Below are 22152 nucleotides of genomic sequence, written 5' to 3'. Positions count from 1 at the left end.
GTCGGACATCGTCAAGGCAGAATGGTAGGTTGTCACCTAGAAAGACCAGGGCAGGTTTCCCGCGCGAAGCGGATTGGAATGCGTTACTAGCATCAATGCTCGGGTATGTCGCAGAGGGCGGACGATAACGGCATTTGAGGTTACAGGTTTAAGAGTAGCCGCCGTGTAAAGTTACTGGTTGTTGGCGACAAGTGCTGTCGTTGTGCTTCGTTGTGCTGTCCGTAAGGTAGTTGGTTATCGTGGAAACCGAGATCAAATCAGGAGACGTGGTTTCTGAGTGACGTTGGGAGTTCTGGAAATAGACGATGACCCCCCCAGCGCAGGAGCAACCCAAGGTTAGTCTAGACTAACCTTAGTCGCGAGACCGATTGGGGGACCAACTTGATGTTACACCTTACGGATCTGTACAGTACCCCGTACCAAGTTACTGACCAAGGCACTACCCAAAATGTATGCAAGGTTACAAACCAGTCCAAGTATCGTGCAATTGCCTCGAGACACGGCAGAGGCAGCTGGACACAAATTCGAAAGAAGCAAATAGCTGAAAGCCCAGTGCAAAGTGTAATTATTGCAGAGGGTTGTCGAGCAAATTACACCTTCATTAGAACGTTTCCGAATCATCCACAGCACATCATGGTTATTTCTTCATCTTGATTGCTGCTGATGGGGCCGCCGGGCGAGTCATCCCTTTTCAAGGATCCTGGTGCCCGCTCACGTATGTCAGTGCCGTTCTCCGTCTGGGCGACATGCCCGCCCACTGGGATGGCAGGGCTGGGGCACATTGCGCAGTGTGCAACGGTCTGCTTCGGGGCCCATCAAAACGTAAGACCATAGCTCGACGCCTCTCCCCAGGGGGTGCCGCCGCTACTTTCCATTAGTGAGTCTTTTCTTTTTTATCTTTTTTAGTGAGTACACAATACGGAATCCGTACCAACCTCAACTCAATCTTGAACCATTAACCCTTACATAACCCTTTCCTATGCGTGTCCTCTATCTCCCAGCAGCTCTCTGATTTTAAAGTTGCCCAGCAAAGTAATGTCCGATGCAATCAATGCATGCCCGTACCGTTTCTCGACACCGGCGCGTAAATGTGCAATCGTGTTTTATGTCATAAATATGTGATGGTTCCGATCGAACGTCTGCACCAACAGTTTTGTTCATTGTTTTGGCCAGACTGCATGCCCAAGTCTCAAGCATGTCAAAGTACTTTCACAAACACGAGTAACCAATACCGCTCGCAAACCGATTTCAAAACGGTGTTTCCCAACAGCTACGAGTCTGTCCATTGTAATGCGAACCCGTCATGACCCGCCCTTGAACGCCGCGCCATTAAATAAATCGAGTGCCTTTCCTGCATGCCTTGAGCTAGTGTTTACGCGTTTATCTCGACTTCCTGTGGATCCTCCTCATCCACATCCTCGTATTCATCGCTCGATGACTTGGCTTGGCTATGGTTCATCTGGAGGATCTGGCCTCCGCCCTTTCGACCAAAGAAATCCTCCGTCTTCAAGCCACGGACGCGCTTGGGATCGATACTTGAAATGGCGTTCCCGCTTGCTTTGTGCTCCCGGATGAATTCCCTAACTGGCACCATTGCGGCATCCCTGCAAGCCTCCTTGATGTCGCTTCCTGACATTCCTTGCGTGACTCTGGCAATGTAGTTAATGTTGAAGCTGGGGTCGGTCTTGGTATCTTTGAGAATGAGTTGTAGAATCCTCATTCTTTGGCTCTTGTCTGGTAATGAAACAGGGAATTTCTTGGGCATTCTCCGCAAGATGGCTTCGTCGATGTCATGGATACGGTTGGTTGCACCCAATACACAAATTCTTGCTGGAGTTCCACGTTCGTTGGCAGACGTCAACCCGTCCCATAGTGTCATGAACTCGGCCTTGACCATGCCACTGGCTTCGTGCTCGCCGCTTCTTCGAGTCCCCAGGACTGCGTCTATTTCATCGATGAAGACAATGGCAGGTTGCAACTTGCGCGCGAGAGAGAAAACGGCACGGACCAGCTTGTTTGAATCGCCATACCATTTCTCTGTCAAGGTAGATATGTGCAGGTTGATGAATGAAGCACCACTCTCGTGAGCGACAGCCTTGGCCAGCATGGTTTTGCCGCATCCTGGAGGACCGTAGAGTAGGACGCCGGATGGTGCCGATAGGAGAGATCCGCCTTGAGAATAGAGGTGTGGCATAGTCAAGGGGTAGATGACAGACTCCTTGACCTCCTCGATGATGTCTTCCAGCCCGCCGATATCTGCATGCCGTCAGTTCTGCGACGCCACAGTCCTGGAAAGAAACAGGAGGATCTTACCGTCAAACCCAACGGGAATGTCCTCGGGGGGCACCACTTCTAGCGCGACCATGTTTTCATACTCGTTCAATTGCAAGTCCTCTATCCGTGGCCCTCGTCGCACAGAGTCGCCGGAAACATTGCCATCGCCATCGGCCCCCTCATATTCCCGCGATTTCTGTAGCCGTTGCAGATTGGCTTTTGCTTTGATTCTGGCTTGCTCGTGCTTCTCTTTCTCGGGATCGGCGAGGGTTGATTGGAGGCTCGATATGATGTTCCTGCCCAGGAAGTATGCGGTGCCAGTCTGTGAGAAGTCGTGTCAGTGATGGTTTTTCTAAGGTAAAGTCGGGATGGGTGGCGCACCATGCCCAGGAATACTATTATATCCCAGATATAGTTGGAACCGTCTCTCCGTCGGTCGCCCATCTTGAGAAACCTATCCAACCAGCTGGGAAGCATTTGCTCGCTAGTTTGCCGTCGGAAACTTGAGCAACGAGAAGACAGCAAGTAAAGGTTCACAAAGGTTTAGCTGCGCAGGAGCCACTACACATGCAAAGTGATTACTTAAGGAGCTTGTTACCGGCGATGGACCAAGTTGCAGGCCAATAAACGCCTACCCAAGGTACCGAGGACGAACATTCTTGGCTTGCCAGGTTACATAATCCAGTCTACTTTAGCTGTGCTTGAGCCTTGCAGTTACGCCACTGCGTCTGTCTCACCGGGACGCGTCGGCTGCTCGAGCCTTCAAGGTTACACACATAAACTTCCGGCTCAATGAATGTTGGCACGTGGGGCAAATCTTTTAGCGCAGAAGGTCGACGACCGACGGGCAACAAGCATATAGGGGGGGGAGGGGGGAAGGAGCCTGGCAAGCCTGGCAGGCCTAGCAGGCTAGCAGGCCTAGCAAGCCTACTAAGTACAGTACCGTAGCAAAGCCTGGGAGGTGGCAGGTCGGTGGGTGGGGTTGGATTGGGGGCTCGATTGCTTCTATTTGCTCCTGCCGGTACCTCCAAATTGCGGTTTGTTTACATCTCGAGGCATCCCACCATTGGCAATTAAAGTTCCGTCGCGTGTCTACCACCAAGTTACAGTATATCCCACGCGCCCATTGCATTGGAGCAGCCACGACTATAATTCAGAAAAGACGCTCCTTACTTGCTTCAGTACCGCTACTTATACTAGCAATTGGATGAGCATTTGTCCATTCTGTTGTGTGAGTGTTGGCTCTTGTTTTTCATAGGCAGATGCCCAAACCGAAGACCGCCGCTTTACTCGCTTTGGTGGAGTCTGAGGACGAAGACTTGTCCCAAATACTCGAGCCGGTCGCGCCAAACAACAACGCACAGAAGATGCCTCCAGCCAAGAGAGGGCGGCCCGCCGCTACCAGTAAAGCGACCGCCGACAGGAAAGCTCTTGAGGAGAAGGCCACCAATGCGCAGACAGCGCCCGCCTGCGCCAGAGGGAAGAAGCGCCCTGCGGCAGATGATATAGAACCAGCAGGGGATGCTCAGGACGAAAGTACAATCGACCTGGGACCCAAGCCAAAGAGCACACGTGGTCGGCCACCAAAGGCAGCAAAAACTTTGACGCAAGCAGAGGAGCTCTCGATGGCCGATGAGACAGGACAACCAGCTGCGCAACCCGCCAAGAGGGGAAGAAAGCCGAAGGCTCAGGTTGCAACGCCGCCAGCCGAGATCGAGATCCCAGAGACCCAGCAAGTCGCCCCTGCGGGCCTCGCCGAACCATCGCTCGAGATTCCAGAGACTCAACCTGTTGAGGTTTATGACGAGCTCGACGATAGCATCGAAGACGAGCAAGTCGAAGACCTACCGTCCTACAACCGCGCCGCTGTTTCTTCGGTGCAGCGAATGCAACATTATATCATGCCTTCAACCGGAGCAAGGGCACACTTAGTTCCCATGAGCACGAGCAGAATGCAATATCGACAGGCCGTCCCATTCAGCGCCAGTCGAGTGCGCCCCATGGCCGCTTTAGACACCGAAGCCGACGACCCATCTCTGCGCAGACGAATTGGGGAGCTAACCCGCAAGTACGATAATCTGGAGGTCAAGTATCGGGACTTGCGGGAGATAGGAGTCAAAGAGGCAGAAGCCAACTATGATAGACTAAAGAGACAAGGTGACGAAAGGGCCAAGAGTGAGTCGTCAAACACAGGACTCTGCTCACAGTGGGAACTAACCATGATTATGCAGCTGCTAATGAACTGATCGAAACCCTCAAAGCTCAGCTTGCTGCCCAAACTGAGTTAGCCAAGGAAGGGCAGCGACTCAAGCAACAACTAGAGGCCAGCGAGAACAGGGCGGCTGAACTCGAGGACAAAGTCTCGACGACACACAGGTCGCTCTCTGAAGCCAAGACGGAAATCAAGACTTTGTCTACCAGGTTAGCAGCTTCTCGAGCTGCCGAAGCTGCCAGTGTCAAGGTCCCTGGCAGTGCTAGGAAGGGCAACATTGGAGACAAGCGCGTCCTCGCTAATGCCGAGGCTGCTATTCAATCGGCTCAGGTGAAAGAGGATCTGTATGCTGACTTGACTGGACTGATCGTGCGTGGTTTTAAGAAAGAGAACGACGAAGAAATATATGATTGTCTGCAGACTGGGCGCAATGGAAGTGAGTTTACCCATTCCGTTCTTGACATACGTACAGTGCTAACGGCCCCTCAGCCCTTCACTTCAAGCTGTCAGTGACGCCGGATGACGAGTCAGAGGATCTGGACGGAGCTCAGTTTATGTACTTGCCACAACTGGATTCCAACAGGGACAGTGATTTGCTGGATGTCTTGCCAGACTATCTCACCGAGGAAATCACATTCCCCAGAACCCATGCCGCCAAGTTCTATTCTAGGGTTATGAAATTTTTGACCGAGAAGCTGGAATAATCGACGGCAAGGTTCTTTTCAGTATATTTGGTACCAGACAGATTATTTCGGCAAGATACCCTTTGCTTCCCCACAACATTTGGTTCAAAAAGGCAGCACGAGTTAAATGGGGTTTACACCTTCACGATGGAACAATGACTTGTACGAAAAGGAAACAGCATCTAGTCTTCGCACGAAGTAGACTAACCTTAGCACTGTGATCAAGGCCAATGAGGCTATTGGCATTTGTCCAAGTAGATGCTTTATCGGTATTGGTCTAGACTAGTGACAAATCTATCAATGATAGTCCTAATTTCTTCCTGTCATGGGAACTTAAATACACGATTAAATTCCAAGATGTTTTGCAAGACGTTCATGTGTAGCGCGCTGAAAAGAAAGTGCCCGCCAATATACGCAAACCTCGATGAGGTTTGCGGCCGTCCAGGTTCACAGTATAATAAGGATCCGCCAATCACAAGCGCCAAGCGGGTGGTTAAGTCCTTGCAGCAATCCCTGCTCAGGCCAGGTTACTCTAGGAATATTTCCCCTGTCCAGTTCCGGAATCTACGGGCAGGCTCCACGCGGAGAGCTGATGTGAATAATTTCCGATCCAGCCTTTCAAGAGCACGTCCTGATGACAAACACGAGCTTTTGCCCAGCCAGGTACTCGTTACTGCATTGTTGGCGATTGCGCATCGTGTCATATTTGGGGTCGTCACTCATTTCGGGGGGGTTTTTTTTTTCCTTCTGCCGCCTAATAGATGGATGCCAGCCCTCTGGAGCGTTGCTGTTGCTACATGTATTCTTGTACATGTTGAAACGCATTTCAGGACGGCAACATATTTCAATCGTTCTTGGCTCGGCTCTTGCAGAGCAGCATTTGCGCCATGGCGACCGTCAATCGCTTCACCTTCCTGGCCATTGCCATGGTCTTTCACCTTGTGTACATATACTCCATTTTCGACATTTATTTCGTTAGTCCTATAGTTTCTGGCATGAACCTTTTCCAAATAGACAGGAACAAGGGCACAAAAGCACCTGCAGATCGTCTGGTTCTCTTCGTTGGTATGCACTCCCCTGCGCCCGATGCGTGTGTTTCCCGCGATGCTAACTCAAATCGAAAACAGGCGACGGACTGCGCGCTGACAAGGCATTCCAATCCTTCCCCGACCCCTCGCCCAAGTCCGAAGACGACGACTTGACCCCCAAACCTCTTGCGCCTTTCCTTCGCTCGCGCGTTCTGGAGCATGGGACTTTTGGCGTTTCGCACACGAGAGTGCCTACTGAATCACGTCCGGGCCATGTTGCGCTTATTGCCGGCCTATACGAGGATGTATCCGCGGTTGCGACGGGGTGGAAGCTCAATCCAGTCAATTTCGACAGTGTGTTCAATCGAAGCACGCATACGTGGAGCTGGGGGAGCCCCGATATTCTTCCCATGTTCGAGAGAGGAGCAACCCCTGGCCGCATCGACGCCTACTGCTACGACGCCGAATTTGAGAATTTCATGGAAGATGCTGTCCATCTTGACCACTGGGTCTTTGACCATGTGAAAGAGCTGTTTGCCGAGGCCGAGAAGAACAAGACTCTGAATGACGCCCTGAGACAGGAGAAGGTTGTCTTCTTCCTTCACTTGCTAGGTTTAGACACCACTGGCCACGGATTTCGGCCGTATTCGAAGGAATATCTGAACAACATCAAAGTGGTGGATCAAGGTGTGAAGGAGATTTCCGAATTGATCAACAACTTTTATTCAGACGACAGGACAGCTTTTGTTTTCACGGCTGATCATGGTATGAGCGATTGGGGTAGCCACGGTGATGGTCACCCGGATAACACAAGAACGCCGCTGATCAGTTGGGGATCCGGTGTCGCAAAGCCAGTTGTTTACACTGACTCGATCGCTCCCGGCCATGATGACTATTCGTCTGACTGGAACCTTGATAGCATCAAGAGACACGATGTCTCGCAGGCTGATGTTGCAGCTCTCATGGCCTACTTGGTTGGCGTTGAATTCCCTGCCAACTCAGTTGGCGAGCTGCCACTGTCATACCTCTCTGCAAGTATCCAGGAGAAAGCTGAGGCATTGCTGGTTAATGCTCAGGAGATCTTGGAAATGTACAGGGTAAAAGAGGCATCCAAGAAGGCGACTCAATTGAGGTATAAACCTTACGGTCCGTTGAGCACTGGCCCTGAGGACCGCTTGCAAACGATTCGCGAGCTAATTAGAGCCGGTAATCATGAAGAGGCCATTGAAGAGACAGCAGCTTTGATCAAATCTGGTCTTGAGGGCCTACGGTATCTGCAAACATACGACTGGCTCTTCTTGCGAGCGCTCATCACTATCGGATACTTGGGCTGGATGGCCTTTGCCGTCACTACGGTTATTGACCTGCATGTGCTGCAAGGTTCAACACAAATCAAGCGGAATCTTGGCGCCGTAGCTTTCTTCTCTTCGGTACTGGTTGTCCTCTATGCGTCGTTCATCGCTTCGCATTCCCCGGCTACATATTATGCGTATGCGTTCTTTCCTGTCTTTTTCTGGGAAGAAGTTTTCGCCCGAAGGCGCAGCTTGGTCAAGGGTCGTCAAGCTTTGTTTGGGCATGTTCAATCAGGAGGCAAAGTGGTGAACCTAATCATCAGTTCCATCTCCTATCTTGGAATAATTGAATCCTTGGTAAGCAGATATGTATTCAGTGTTCTTGCGATTTAAATCAGCTGACATCTAGTTGGCACTCGGTTACATACATCGCGAAATTCTCACCGTCCTATTTTGTGTAGGATCTCTGTATCCGGCCGTTCTCGGCATTTCGTTCCTTAGGAACCATGCGATTCTCGCGGCGACATGGTTTATCTCTTGCCTGGTGATGAGCACTTTTACTCTCTTATCGGCGATAAAGATGGAGAATGTGACCTTGATGTAAGTAGTATCATGGTGTAGATACTCGTCCCATCACTGACCGCTTTTAGCCTTCTTGGTGGCGCTCTCATGGTTTTGATAGGCCTTTTATACCTCCTATTTGAGGCAAGAATCCTTGCAGATTTCTCAAGCGCATCAACGCCAAAATCTCAGAAAAAGGAGACTAACCTGTCGAGGGCGCTGATTGGAGTTCAGGTGAGTTACATAAAAGTTGTGTCAGCCGCACTTCTCGCTGACGTATAATAGATAGGATTGATTCTGTTGGCTATGTTTGTGACACGATCCAGCGTGATTTCTCTGCAATCAAAAGCAGGTTTACCTTTAGGAAATCAAGTCGTTGGATGGGTCACACTGGTTACCTCGCTCCTTATGCCTCTGGCCCACAGGTTACAACCCAACAGACACTACCTGCACCGGTTGTTGGTCATATTTTTGACATTTGCGCCAACATTTGTGATTCTCACCATTTCATACGAAGGATTATTCTATGTTGCATATTGCATCACGATCCTCACCTGGGTACGTTTGGAACATTATGGGCAAAGGTTCTTGGCGCCAACGCCCAAGAAAGAGAATTTGGATCCCAAATCAACGACCGAGTCGAGTTCCTCACAGTTCCGGCCGCTGAAACTATCTGATGCACGAGTGGTACTGTTCTTTTTCGTGCTTCTCCAGTCAGCCTTTTTTAGCACAGGCAATGTTGCATCAATCTCGTCGTTCAGCTTGGAAAGTGTCTGCAGACTGCTCCCAGTCTTCGACCCTTTTTCTCAGGGAGCACTCCTTATTCTGAAGCTCATGATTCCGTTTGCCTTAATCTCGGCAAATCTTGGTATTCTCAATAAGCGTTTGGGCGTAGCACCATCGGCTCTGTTCATGGTAGCTATGGCTCTCAGCGACGTCCTAACACTCTACTTCTTCTGGGTGGTCAAGGACGAGGGCTCTTGGCTTGAGATTGGATCTACAATCAGCCATTTCGCTATTGCTAGCTTGCTATGCGTATTTGTGGCTGCGTTGGAAGGTGTGAGTGCAGTTTTCATATCGGGCGTCGAAGTAAATAACGACTACCATAAGCAACTTGAGGCAGGGAAGAATAAAAGCAACGGGGCCGCTATGGACGCGGTGGCCGATTTAGTTGTTGGAGAAAAACAGGAGAGGTCGAAAGAAAAGGAGGTGATGAAGAACAACGAGACATAGGAGCCCGAAACATGAACAGCCAGTAGAAATCAAATGAAAATATGATACCACAACGCAACCTCATAGACCTCGGGACCATGTTTGAACTAGCCTACGTGCCCGATTATTGAAGGCGTTCGTAGTAATTCATTGCGCCAGCCGTTTTCTTCCGACCATACCGAGCGAAGCATCATCTGTTGCCTGCGGGAATTGCTAAATCAAGGATAGCGTAGTGTATGAATCCTTCCGCAATTCCCAATCTCGATGCTCATCTCAAAGGTCGTACCATCAGGTGGGTGACAGAAAAACTGTTGCAGAGGTCACTATAGCTCACTTAACAGTGCGCCAATTTCTTGTGTCAACCACTTTAACCATTGAGCTCAGCTGAAGCCTCGGGCCTCATTCTCTACAATACCACTAACCTGGGCCATCACATACTTGTATGTGCCACAGGCTTTGATTACGATCATCAGCCTAGTTTCAGATACATTCATCGGCTCTCTTAAAGCTCAGAAACCAAACGTTTTGTGGCCAAAGATGCGTGTCGTATCATCGAATGTTTACTTCACTGACGCAACCAAACGATTTGCGTGTCCTGAATTTGCCGAGGCATCTTCCCCAGATTCGACGTCTGCCCCTCCCCCGCCATCTTCTGCAAATTCTGGGCGTGAGGTAGATCGTCCCCTTTTGCATCCGGGGTCGGGACCAGGTCTACTTTTGTGTCCCGGGTCAGCAGGCTGCGCAGACTATTAAGGAGCCAGGACCATGCCAACGGGAACAAATCGCATCTTTCGCAGGATGTAGGATGCTGTCAACCCAATCATGAGTGCAGTTGGCGCATCAACTACCACACCAATTCAAGTGCGTTCATGCGAGACCCCATTTTCCAAGAACAGAAATCATACAAGGAACGTGAAGGATGGCAAGCCAGCGGCCTTTCTAGTGACGTTTTCTCTGACCAATCTTTACTAACCCAGAGCACCGAGATCTTCATTATATAGGTCGCACGATACTCGCTTGAATATTGCCTCACAAATAGCAACATGTTTCTAGGCTATAACGAGTGGGCCAATCTGCTATACTTGAAAACAACAAACTACCCACCCAAACGTCCACTAACGATATGATCTCTACAGTGTGTGTCCCAAAAACGTATAGTTGAGTAGGTTAGAACTCGGTGCCAACACGGGAACTTGCAAAAGCCCCGGTTGTCAGTGTGCCTGGAGCGTGAAGAGGCTACTGTATATTAGCTGCAATGCGGTGTGCCTGACCCCTGGGGCGTGAATCTTTCCGGAAGATTTTCTGGGGAAAAGCTCAGGGTACAGCATCAAAATCGCTGTGCTCGACGGAGAAGGCTTCCCAAAACAGGCTCACTACCCCATACTTCCAAAGCTTGGGCATGACACCCTCAGCGCGTCGAGGCTGCAGCTAGACGAAGAAACGGGATTGCTTGGTAACGAGGCGATCAAGTGGACTCGGCCGGCTGGCCAAGCGTCGTTGCGGATGTTGCCGCAATTTCACATGCTTTCAATTTCTCGTGTGGGCTAACCACTTGAGCTGAGATGAAAGAGTGCAGCACGATCAAATTCACCTTACCTGCAGTAAGGCGCAGTGAAAACGAAATCCAGGATTCTGCTATATGCGCAACCATTACATCGATCTGTGCCCGCTCAATCAAAAGTTTATTGCGATCTGCAGCAGACAGCAGACGGTCTGCAAACTTTATGCATTTCCTCTTTGCTTCTCATCTATAGCCATCAAAGCTGCAGGCTCGGGTTGGAACGCACCCGCGAGTTATTCTCTGGAGATTGACTACAGCCGCTATTCAACTGCTTTATCTGACAGACGGGGTTCCGCTCACTCCTGCGAAGTGCTTAGACTGCAAATTTGGCTACTGTCAAACACCCTTGCAATTGTCAAGCGGCGGATCGACAAGGACAGCCCCCCCACGCATACAGCCAGCGATTACTGAGGGTGAATGAGGAACGGACTTTTACAAATATACCTACCTACAATACTTACACCTGAGATCCACTTTGGTATCTTTCCCCTTTTTCGTTTTATTTTTATTAGCGATAAGTACAATACCGCGTAGGGAGACGTCGAAATAAAAAGGCTTCTGCATCGGCTTTACGAAGTACATTGGTCAGCAAACATTCTCTAACGTTAGAGGCTAAGGGAGACGGCGCACGGGAGCCTATCCAAAGTGCCGGGGATTCCGCTGCTTTCCATCAGGCGGGTGCGACAGAGCTTGACTGCTGGCGGGAGCCCTTTTTGACCGCTGAACTTGGAACCTTGCCTTGGTCCAGGTCCAAAGTTAGCAGGGTGTTGTGTACCTACCTGGGGTCTAGGACTCGGACGCGGGCTCGACAGCAACACGACTGTGCCTCTTGTCCTCATCACTCCAGAACCCTTTTTTCCAACATCGTCGCATCTCGAGTGAGCTGGTCAACAACGACGGCAAGCGAACGAAAATGGAGGTCGGCTCGTCAGCCGCCCACGGCAATAGTCAATCCTCGAATTCGCCGGCGCAACAGACGACACCCGGAGGGGACGCCAACGGCAGCACGCAACCTCCTGGCGCGTCGACATCCGCACAGAACCAGCCGGGAGCACCAAGTTTTCGAAGGTGTGCTGCAATTCAATGTCGAGATATCGATACAGAAACCTGCTGACATCTTCACCTCATAAGACAACGTGCATCGAGGGCTTGCGAGGTATGTCTTTGTATTATTATTGTCACTCCCAAGAGCTTGGCTTCTCTCCCTCGGGAGGGGGGGTTCACTTTGCTTCTATCCATTATCATTGTGCCTCGGCACCTCGGTTTGATCCCCGGTTTTGCTTGCTCTGTCGCATCGCATCGCGTCGCATCACATCACATCACGTCGCAACTCAGCCTCGAAGAGTGTTGGACTGACCTATCTTGCGCTTCTAGACTTGTCACGCCAGAAAGGTATGAGCCGATAACGACTTTTTTTTTTTTCCTTTTACATCCAATGATCCCGATAAACTTGATGCGATACTCTTTCCCGTGCCTGCATTGTCTGCCTGCCTCCCTGCTGCAGCACGCCGCCCACAACGTCAACTTTGTTCTTTGTACAGCCCAAGATACTCGAGTCCCAGTACAACGAAACGAAGGACATGGCCTAAAGAGGACATATATCCGGCAGCTTCTGCAACCACATGAACAACCTTCCGCCAGCTACTCCGCTCTGGGTGGTAGCGCATCGGATTGATCGTGGTGCAGTGGAATGTGGTATCCGAACATATCCACCATTGCCTTGTTGTTACAACCTCGTATAAATACGTTTGAGCGTGCACAACCTCTGACGACTACCGATAGAAGGGCGGCGGTTTGCATGGCATGCATCACAAACGTGGTCCTGTAGAACGAGTAGCTTAGGGTGCACAGACTGTAGTGATTGCTGATGCTGACATCTCGCAACACAGGTCAGATGTGATGCTGCCAGCCTTGGTGTTCCATGTGAGTAGAGTCCATCATGATTGTGCTGTTGGCTCCTCTGCAATCTATTCGTCTTTGCGGCCGTTCAACAGTCAGGTGGCTGATAGCGCATTGTACAGGCACAAACTGTGTGGCATTTCAGATTGAGTGCAAAATCCCCGCTCCAAAAAGGAAGAAGCCGGCAGGAGGCAGAGATTCAGACAGGTATGGGTTCTCCCGTCGATCCTCGCAAGTTAGGAAAGAGCTGACTGAGAAACCTAGCGAACGTGGTGATGTGACCGAGGATCGATCTCCCGCACCCGTCGGGCAATCCAACACTTTCTCGGCAAGGCCAGCAGTATACCACTCGTCTGAAGGCACCCCGACCACGACCTTAACGGAAGCACAGGCTAGGAAAGAAGAAGTCGATAATGGCACCTACGTGGACCTTGTCATGAAACCCAAGTTCACCAGAGCGCCCATCACCGAAGCTGGCCGAGTAGCCTTCCTCGGGGAATCCTCTAACCTCACACTCCTAGTCCATGATCGACAAGGGTCTTCAGATGTCGTGCATTATCCTCTACCTGATAATGTGAGAGGGTCGAGGGCCAGGCTGACTGAGCTGGATAACATCGAGATTGATATCCTTCATCAGCGCGGGGCCTTCCTTCTGCCTCCTCGAGCGTTATGCGACGAACTAATCGATGCCTATTTCCGATGGGTTCACCCTATCGTTCCAGTGGTCAACAGATCTCGCTTCATGAAACAGTATCGGGACTCGAAGAATCCACCATCCCTACTATTGCTACAAGCGATACTTCTAGCTGGCTCACGTGTTTGTTCCAATCCACAACTGATGGACGCAAACGGTTCAACGACACCTGCCGCTTTGACTTTCTACAAAAGAGCAAAGGCGCTGTATGATGCAAACTACGAGGACGATCGCGTTACCATTGTTCAGTCTCTGATTTTGATGGGCTGGTACTGGGAAGGTCCGGAAGATGTCACAAAAAACGTCTTCTATTGGAGTCGTGTTGCGACCATTGTTGCGCAGGGGTCAGGCATGCACAGAACAGTGGAGGATTCGCAACTCAGCAAGACGGATAAGAGGCTCTGGAAGCGTATTTGGTGGGTTCTCTTTACTCGTGACCGCTCTGTTGCGGTTGCTCTGGGCCGTCCGGTACACATCAACCTTGACGACTCCGACGTTGAAATGCTATCGGAGGATGATTTCATTGAGGATGAGGGTGATTACCCAAGCGCGTACCCGCCGGATCCCATCCATGTTCAATTCTTCTTGCAGTATGTTAAGCTTTGTGAGATCATGGGTTTGGTCCTTTCTCAGCAATATTCCGTCGCATCCAAGGGTCGCCAACATAACGCAATCGACCTAACCCACAGCGATATGACTTTGGCGGATTGGTTGCAGAACTGCCCCAAGAACGTCTACTGGGAAATGCCGCGACATCACTTTTGGAGTGCTCTTCTGCATGCCAACTACTATACCACTCTTTGCCTGCTGCATCGGGCTCACATGCCTCCGAACAGCCACTATGCCAATAGGTTTCCGGACGACTCTTCATACCCGTCACGGAACATTGCCTTTCAAGCCGCAGGTATGATTACATCAATCATTGAGAACTTATCGGCCCATGACGAGTTACGCTATTGTCCGGCGTTTATCAACTACAGTTTGTTTTCGGCTCTCATTATGCACGTCTATCAGATGAGATCACCTGTCCCTTCAATCCAACAGGTCACACATGACAGGATCAGAACCTGCATGGCTGCCCTGAAAGAGGTTTCTAGGGTATGGCTAGTGGGCAAGATGGTATACACTTTGTTTGAAGCGATTCTCGGGAATAGGACGTACGAGGAAAGACTTCAAAAGGCTGCGGGGAAGCGGCATCACAAGAGAGTGCAACAGACTATGGCACAGTTGCAGCAGCACCATGATGCACAACAAGCACAACAACAACAAGCGCAGCAACAAGCACAGCAGCAGCAGCAGCAGCAACAGCAACAAGCACAACAGCAGCAGCAGCAGCAGCAGCAGCAGCAACAACACCAACAACAGCAACAGCAACATCATCAGAGAGGACAAGAAGCGGCGAAGAGAAAGTACGACGAAATGGCCATTGACTTCAGTGTCAACACCCCTACGCCGCAAGAATCATACGAACGGTCGCGGCCACAGACTCCTGCCCACACAGGCAACGACCAAGGGCAGCGTCCAATGGGACCGCCTGGTGTAGCGTCCCCACATGTTCGATCCGGAGATACTTTTATGGGCGGCAGTAACAGTCGGCCACATACGAGACCGGCGACACCGTTCAACCCATCTTTCTCCGTACCAGCTACACCCCCTGACCTGTATTTGGTCACGAGAAACTCACCGAACTTGTCACAGTCGATATGGGAAAACTTCCAACCCGATCAACTATTCCCTGAGAACACAATGGTTCCGCAGTTTCCACAAATGTCACCGCCACAAGGCAGCCAGAACCTTGATCCCAATCTCATGGCACAGTTTCAAAACATGCCTGGAAGCGCGCCGATGCAGAACCAGCATGCGAATGCACAATTCCAGCAGCCGCGTCCACCACCTACGTCAAATACCAGAGGACCGAGCGGCAGTCCACACCAGCAACATAGTAACAGTCTGTTGAACCCCAACATGCTTCAATTCCAAAGCCAGCCAGGCAATATGTGGCAAGGGTCAGGAGTCGATGGGCTACCGGATGGCCATAGCCCGAGTGATAGTTGGAGTACAGGATCTGCAGCCGGTCAGCCAGTGCCAGCCACTCTGAACGTAGAAGATTGGTAAGTGCATTCGCGTGGTCTCAGAGAGTCGTATGCTGACATACCCTTGCAGGTTTCAATTTTTCGGCATCAACGGCAATGATGTAAACTTGGCAAACCTGGGAGATACTTTGGGACTTCACAGTAACACATAGGCGGGGCTGAACATTGACTTTGGGGGGGGGGGGGGGGGGGGGGCATGGAAAACCTTTGTATCAAATACGAACGACCGGACCTGGCGTATGGTGAAAATGCTTTTTGTAACGTGTTTCCATTTTGGTTGAGATGACTTGGCCATGGCTCGAAATTCGTATCTCATGAATACATCGAGGTGTATTTGTCGTGGTTATAACAATGGACACGCCAGCATGTATGGGCTTCTTGTATCTCACACGCTTTTTGAAAACTTGCTGCACATTTTCATCAGCATGTGTTCGTCTGAAAAGCAGATTGAAGAACAAGTGCGATGCAGGTTGCGATGAGGCTTTGTCTTGCATGATACAGACTGCTTTGCAAGTTGTCATGCTAGACTAGTAGGCTAGCAGAGTAGATATAGGCATCCACCGCAGTTGCTGGATGCCCTATTGGTCCCGGTATAAATATAACCAGTGGTCCATATCAATTTATGATACTACCGGCTTCCTATTTGTTGATTCGACACTCTTCCGTCCATGAGGGCGCGGACTCTTGTGTCTACTGCTTGCCACTTCCTTTGTAGGTTATCTACATAGATTGTAGAACTTCAGCGCAGTTCCCAACCTGCCGCGCCTGGTTCAAGGTATTGCAGCATAACGTTCCGAATCTCCTTGATTGATTCGATCAGCGATAGCACACATCTGGGAATAGAATCTGTGGCAACATCTGGCATGATGTGCCGGCGTTGTATGGATTCATTCTGTTTTGCATGCCTCTGAGGGTAGTATTTGCTGAGATGGTCCAGGAGGCAGGAGGATTTTACGGACGTCGGACCATTCACGACTAAATCTTACTCTTGGCATGCATTTGGCTTACAAGGAAAGGCCCCTTGGATTGGAGTAGATTGGTCATGATACGGAAGACCCAGACGTTTCCATTGGGGTCCAAATAGCCTTACAGAATGTCCTTGGGAAAGTCTGTACCAAGTAAAATTTAAAGTTAGCGTGAACAGGGTACTTCAGGCCCTGAAAAGATGCCCCGCACTCACCGGGTTCGGGTTCGGGTTTCGGGGGGAAGCTAATGAAGGGCTAGGTTAGACAGGTACTTAACTTTTACTTAGTCAAGCGCTAACTTGAGACCCAGGCACCTCCCTAGAGCTAAAGTAGTGCTTGAGTACTGCGGTAGTTTCGAGGCGAATACTTGGTAATAAATGGTTACGTAGGTATTTGCCTATTGTAGGTAGTCGCAGCCCACTCCAAGTCGTGTCGTTTCGTTGCCTCATCCCGCTTAATTAAAGTTGTCTTAATCCATCAGCTTCCACGCTTTTGGTGTCTTCACCAGCCATTTTTTTCTTTGTCACGAACCTAGACAGGAATTCACGTCGCCGAGTTTTTGGCACCATTTCATAGCCTGTCACTTCCGTTGAGATCAGACTTGTATTCGCATCGCCGACAACGCAACGGCCTTCTCGCTCAGCTGAATCGCACAGCTGTGCAGAACACCATGTAAGCCTCACAAGCCCAGATAACATGAAGGACCTTTGTAGCATGTCACAAGCTCACATGTAATCCGCACCCAACAGGCGTATCACACTCACCGTGTCCAATCCCGAGGTCGAGGCCGAGGATCTTCGCCTTGTATCGCTCGAGGTCTTCCCGGAGATGACCATCGAGGCTCTCCGCAGTTCCATCGAGGCCGAGGGTATCCCCGAGCCGTCTCAGCACATCTACCACAACGGACAGCTGATCACCGACAAGTCCAAGACAGTTCAGGATTTGGGTATCACAGACGGCGACATGCTTGCGCTACATATCCGCGACATGCGGGGTAATACAGGTGTCGCTCCAGGCCCTCAGGCTCAGCAGGCACAACAGCAGCAGCAACAGCAGCAGCAGCAGCAGCAGCAACAACAACATCAGCAGCAGCAACAACAGCAACAGCGTAGTGCTATGGCCCAGGACCCGGAGCTTATTCGATTACAAGTACTTGGTGATCCTCGACTGCGGGCCGAGCTACAGCGCTCAAACCCCCAACTGGCCGGCGCATTGGAGGACCCAAGACGCTTCGCTCAGCTCATCCGTGACACCACAAACCAGCAGGAAGAGGCCCGAAGAGCGAGGATGCGCGAGATCGAGCAGCTGAACAATGACGAGTTTAACCCCGAAGCACAAGCGAGAATCGAGGAGATGATCCGTCAGAATAATGTTATGGAGAACTTGCAGAATGCTATGGAGTATAATCCCGAGTGTAAGTGGTAACCGAGCCTCCGCATCCCCCTCCGTCATACGCTAACCTGCAAATAGCATTCGGTCGCGTGCACATGTTATATGTCGATGTCAAGGTGAACGGAGTTAAGGTGAAGGCACTTGTCGACTCTGGTGCTCAAGCCACCATCATGTCTCCGGACTGTGCTGAGGCTTGCCACATCATGCACCTCGTTGACAAGCGGTTCGCCGGTGTGGCTCGGGGTGTTGGCACAGCTGCCATCATTGGCCGGGTACATTACACAACACTTCAGGTCGGATCCAGGCATTTGCCGGCCTCGTTCACTGTCATGGAGGGCAAATCCGTGGACCTCCTGCTGGGCCTGGACATTCTCAAGGGCCACCAGGCAACAATCGACCTTGCGCGTAACAAGCTCATCATCCAAGGTGAAGAGGTGGATTTCCTGGGTGAGGCAGATGTGCCCAAGGAAACCGAGGAAGCTGTAAACCAAGAGCCCACAGTACCAGGCCCTGGTGGCACGACGATTGGTGCTCGCTCTGGTGCAGTTACGGCAGGGCCTTCAGCTCCACCCAACAACCCACCCCAACAGTCGAATCCCGTTGCTCGCCCTGCACGTAGCCCTGCTCCCATACAGACTCCTCGTCCGTCTGCACCACCGGGCGCTGGAGCTCCCCCGGTGCCCCCTCAACCCGCAGCAGCCAGCAGCTTTCCTGAGTCGGATATTCAGACGCTGATGGACTTGGGTGCCACAAGACAACGAGCGATCCAGGCTCTGGAGTTCACTGGTGGCAATGTCGAGTTTGCTGCCAACGTCATCTTTGCTGAAATGTAGGAGAATTGCAGTCGGCAATTGCAATAACTTGCCAGCTGGCGCCGTGCTGGAGAGGAATTATTGCTATCAGAAGCATAAGTTGATACCACAAAACAAGCAACACTACTGGTTCAGCACTGGACATGGTCAATAAGGGGAACATTTTGTTTTTGCGACATGATCGGCGTAATAGATCAGTTGCGGCTGGCCGCAGGGAACCGGCGGCATTGGTCGACGGTTGGTATCAGAGCGTTCAGGGCATAGCTTGATTGCATTGGGTGCGAATTGGTATTTTGACATAGAGAAAAGCACGCGTCTCTGCGTTGCAAACATATTGGCCAGTACACGTGCTGTAAATTACTCAATTGGTCTCGCTGTAAAATGTGAAGCATGCGTATAGCTGCCCGTCTCAAGTCCTCAGCCTAAATGCCGAATTATCGGAGCTTGTATACACAGGGCTTCAAAATGCTGCTCTCGTCCACATTGTCCGAATTGTTCGCCTCAATGAACTTGGGCCCTTTCTTAGGCCCAGGCCGACCCTGCTCCTTAGCAGCAACGACACCCTTCCCAACCACTGGCGTTGCACCTTTGGTAAAGTGCATCTTGACGAACATCTTGTTGCCAAGATCCACTGCCTCTTTGCCTTGTCCCTGCAGGACGAATCCTCTCTTCCTGAGCGCCTCGACAAACGCCGAGACATCGGTTTCCTGGCTCTTCATCTCCACACCATCAACCTCGACTGCTAACGCCTCCTCTCTCGCTGCATCATCCTCTGGGCCGCCCTTGCCCTTCTTGCCGGTCTGGTTCTTCTTCCGGTTCCCAACACTGTGCGTCACGACCTTGCCCTTCTTGACGGGAGCGAAGCGTGACTTGATCTCGGCGATCCAGAGCTCGCCCTTCCAGTGCAGAATGCGGTATGCCTCTTCGATAAAAGACGTCCAGTTGGTGCCCATGAGCGCAAGGCAAAAAATCACAACATTGACGCTGCCGTCCTCGAGCGGCAAGTTCGCGATATCTGCGCGAGTGACCAATGGACTAGGGCTCTGCAAGTCGTACGAGAGGATCTTGAGATTCAGCTTCTTCTTCTCAGACTGCAACGTCTCGGCCAGCTTTGCGTCACCGCATCCGAGGTCAGCAATGATGCAAGTACCTTGAGTCCTCAGGAGTGGCGCCGGTCCCGAAGTAGGCTTGCCCTTGTCGCCCCTGGGTGGCTGTCGGATTTTGCCCCTAGCTTTGATATCTGCTATGTAGCCGTCGACGGGATTCTCTGGCCAGACCTGGACTTGGCGGCGGAAACCTTCGTGGTATTCCTGAAACATCTCGGGGGATTCCTCAAACAACGAAAAGGCTTCCGCAGATGGTCGGGTGTATAATGACTCGTTGAGATGTCGGAAGCGGGCTGACACTAGCTTCTCCCTCATGGAAGCTTGAAGAGGCGTGAGCTTAGGCTGTGCTGGTAAAGGAGCCGCCGGTGCTTGTTTGCCGCTCGCCTCCTGCTTCGCTGCAGCTGAGGCAGGTTGTTCATTCTGGATCTCTGGCTGGCCGCCCTTGGACTTCTTCTGCCTTTTCTCCTTCTTGTCTACTTGAGTGGCTTCCTTGGAAGCGGCATCAGGCCTGCTCGCTGAAGTGTCCTCCTCGGCAGCTCCGGCATCAGCCTGTTTGCCAGCTTCGCGCTCCTTCTTCTCCTTCTTCTTCTGCTTCAAGGTCTTCTTGAAGGTCTTGAACTCAGAAGCTTGGTCAGGATTCAGCTTGGGCTTCTTCGCTGGCTTTTCCTTGCCCTCAATGACACTCTCATACAGAGCTGCAACATTGCCAGAAGTGACGTTGCTAGCTGGCCCAGAAGGTCGCTTCCGCTTGCTGGCGCCGGGGTTCTCAGATGGCTTATCCGCCGCACCCTTGCCGTCTTTGGCATTTTCGGCCTTGAGGTTGGCCGCCGAAACGGACCATCCCGGCACTGCAAACATTTTCTTAGATCTTGATAATGCACGTAAGATCTCAAAGTCCAGACAAACTGCAACTATCCTAAGAATCGGTCGGTTGAAAATGGAATATGCGGCTCAAGGGAATTGAGGTGCAAACAGACGGATGTAGGTGTAGATCCAGACATTGGTACTGGCCGTTCGAAATTTTTACTGGGGGTCAACCTTATCGCCAAGCGCTGGAGGAGGTGCACCTATCAGGGTGGGTGGGGCTTCACGTGGCATCCTCTAGGGAAACTGCCCACCCATGCATTTCCAACGACCAGGGGTCAATGTGTACAAGTGTTTCATGGAAGTGTATCATCACGGCTTACGACAATAACCTGGAAAACTGCAGTGGTAGCATCTCTTTCTCTCCTTCCGACTTCTCTCCGCTTTCCTTCTACCTATGCATCTTTGTCAAGACTCCCTGGTCGTCGCTCCGGATATCTGCTCAAAAGATATGCAGATTGTCTCAACCTGAGACTTCCTTGGGCCTTCTAGAAGGCCGCCAAGCTCGTCGACAGCCCACAAGATGGAACAAACCTACATGCTGGAAGTGACGCAGTTGGCAATTGCCTAGAATTCACATTATTTCGGCCCTTTTGATAAGTTCAAACAGCCCTGGCCAATGGTCAGATTGCAGGTATCCGACACCTTTCCCCAGGATTAGGGACGGTATTGTTCAGAGGCAAAGCTACCGTCCTTATTCCAACGTATCCGCAGTTGCTCTGTTCGGCGGTGTCTGGGTGTTGGGGCTTTTCGATCACCAAAATGTCACACAATCAAGCCTCTCTGATACAACTAAAGCGCTGAGCTAAAACAAAAAGATCCTCTGGGTATGACAGGGAGTAGCTTCGAGTCTTAAGCTGTTCCGGGATGTTGCGATCGTGCATACCATCAGGACGAGCAAGTTGAAGATACTATGGCTACAAATCAGCTGTTCTGACTAAACGTCGTTAGAGCTGCTCTCACTCGACAGGACTAGTCGTGTTCCTCCTCGGAGAAAGAGCTATTCCTCTTTTCAAATATTGCATTTCCATCGAATTGTACCGGTATTAAGCCGTCATTCTCCTTGAGAAGAGTTAAACACACCTGTCTCGTTTTCAACTTGCAAGGCCTGCTGTGCGCTGCCCAGGTCATCCCAACCAAGCATATAGGGCCGTTATTGGGAGGGGACAATGCTCCAAGCCCAAGGTTGGTACGACGCCCTCTCGGAGACCTCTCTACTGCTGACGCAGTGTTCTGAACTAGTTAATGATTTCTCCGCTGTTGGAAGCCCATATGGCGAGCCATCCAGGAGTTTCTCCAAGCTCTCTTCGCTTAGGTCTTCGTGCAGACCAGAGTGCCCGTTCGGGACCGGATCAGTCCCTAGGTCATTACCTGTACCATATGGACGGAGCCAGTGCATGATACAAAGTTTTGTAGTGTTATTTTAGAAGCTCATCATCGTTGTTGCTAATAAGGCCAAAATCATCTGATCGACGTGGACAGGTATGAACGATGTCATATCGTA

At 51.0% G+C, this 22152-nt stretch overlaps 6 protein-coding genes across 6 annotated transcripts; 4 read left to right on the top strand and 2 right to left on the bottom strand.

Annotated features, from left to right (window-relative positions):
• Window positions 1–1339: 1339 nt before the first annotated feature.
• On the bottom strand, window positions 1340–2993 carry BKA67DRAFT_25306 (ATPase). The gene is made up of 3 exons (XM_046095758.1): window positions 2656–2993; window positions 2314–2596; window positions 1340–2256 (listed from the first exon to the last, which is right to left on the bottom strand). The coding sequence occupies exons 1-3, from the start codon at window positions 2749–2751 to the stop codon at window positions 1373–1375; spliced, it is 1263 nt and encodes a 420-aa protein (XP_045963840.1). The 5' UTR covers window positions 2752–2993; the 3' UTR covers window positions 1340–1372.
• A 295-nt stretch (window positions 2994–3288) lies between these two features.
• Window positions 3289–5512, top strand: BKA67DRAFT_545492 (chromosome segregation protein Csm1/Pcs1-domain-containing protein). Its single transcript, XM_046101328.1, has 3 exons — window positions 3289–4449; window positions 4506–4922; window positions 4976–5512. Exons 1-3 carry the CDS (start codon window positions 3537–3539, stop codon window positions 5188–5190), a joined length of 1545 nt encoding a protein of 514 aa, XP_045963839.1. The 5' UTR covers window positions 3289–3536; the 3' UTR covers window positions 5191–5512.
• A 544-nt stretch (window positions 5513–6056) lies between these two features.
• Window positions 6057–10015, top strand: BKA67DRAFT_589584 (GPI ethanolamine phosphate transferase 1; the record flags this gene model as incomplete). Its single annotated transcript, XM_046104487.1, has 6 exons — window positions 6057–6234; window positions 6297–7846; window positions 7899–8089; window positions 8140–8284; window positions 8336–9208; window positions 9716–10015. The coding sequence occupies 6 exons, from the start codon at window positions 6057–6059 to the stop codon at window positions 10013–10015; spliced, it is 3237 nt and encodes a 1078-aa protein (XP_045963838.1).
• A 2707-nt stretch (window positions 10016–12722) lies between these two features.
• Window positions 12723–15661, top strand: BKA67DRAFT_529847 (fungal-specific transcription factor domain-containing protein; the record flags this gene model as incomplete). Its single annotated transcript, XM_046099142.1, has 3 exons — window positions 12723–12746; window positions 12868–15527; window positions 15580–15661. The coding sequence occupies 3 exons, from the start codon at window positions 12723–12725 to the stop codon at window positions 15659–15661; spliced, it is 2766 nt and encodes a 921-aa protein (XP_045963837.1).
• Window positions 15662–16916: 1255 nt separating this feature from the next.
• On the top strand, window positions 16917–19027 carry BKA67DRAFT_597384 (uncharacterized protein). Its single transcript, XM_046105303.1, has 5 exons — window positions 16917–17146; window positions 17224–17888; window positions 17945–17955; window positions 18202–18481; window positions 18566–19027. Coding segments are annotated over exons 1-5 (1092 nt in total). The 5' UTR covers window positions 16917–17144; the 3' UTR covers window positions 18700–19027.
• On the bottom strand, window positions 19028–20795 carry BKA67DRAFT_545473 (methyltransferase-domain-containing protein). Its single transcript, XM_046101327.1, has one exon. The coding sequence runs from the start codon at window positions 20640–20642 to the stop codon at window positions 19113–19115; it is 1530 nt and encodes a 509-aa protein (XP_045963835.1). The 5' UTR covers window positions 20643–20795; the 3' UTR covers window positions 19028–19112.
• Between the last annotated feature and the right edge of the window lie 1357 nt (window positions 20796–22152).

This window comes from Truncatella angustata (genome assembly GCF_020726525.1).
Source record: "Truncatella angustata strain MPI-SDFR-AT-0073 chromosome Unknown BKA67scaffold_1, whole genome shotgun sequence".
Lineage (NCBI taxonomy): Eukaryota > Fungi > Ascomycota > Sordariomycetes > Amphisphaeriales > Sporocadaceae > Truncatella > Truncatella angustata.
The sequence above is the reverse complement of the archived record's forward strand: the minus strand, read 5'-3'. Positions and strand labels throughout refer to the sequence as shown.

Coding starts and splice junctions, on each gene's coding strand:
- BKA67DRAFT_25306 (XM_046095758.1), bottom strand. CDS start 2,751: ATGCTTCCCAGCTGGTTGGATAGGTTTCTCAAGATGGGCGACCGACGG. Junction 2,597..2,655: donor TAATAGTATTCCTGGGCATG/GTGCGCCACCCA, acceptor GACTTCTCACAG/ACTGGCACCGCATACTTCCT. Junction 2,257..2,313: donor CATTCCCGTTGGGTTTGACG/GTAAGATCCTCC, acceptor GACGGCATGCAG/ATATCGGCGGGCTGGAAGAC.
- BKA67DRAFT_545492 (XM_046101328.1), top strand. CDS start 3,537: ATGCCCAAACCGAAGACCGCCGCTTTACTCGCTTTGGTGGAGTCTGAG. Junction 4,450..4,505: donor AGGTGACGAAAGGGCCAAGA/GTGAGTCGTCAA, acceptor ATGATTATGCAG/CTGCTAATGAACTGATCGAA. Junction 4,923..4,975: donor GCAGACTGGGCGCAATGGAA/GTGAGTTTACCC, acceptor ACGGCCCCTCAG/CCCTTCACTTCAAGCTGTCA.
- BKA67DRAFT_597384 (XM_046105303.1), top strand. Junction 18,482..18,565: donor TCCCGTTGCTCGCCCTGCAC/GTAGCCCTGCTC, acceptor AACCCGCAGCAG/CCAGCAGCTTTCCTGAGTCG.
- BKA67DRAFT_545473 (XM_046101327.1), bottom strand. CDS start 20,642: ATGTTTGCAGTGCCGGGATGGTCCGTTTCGGCGGCCAACCTCAAGGCC.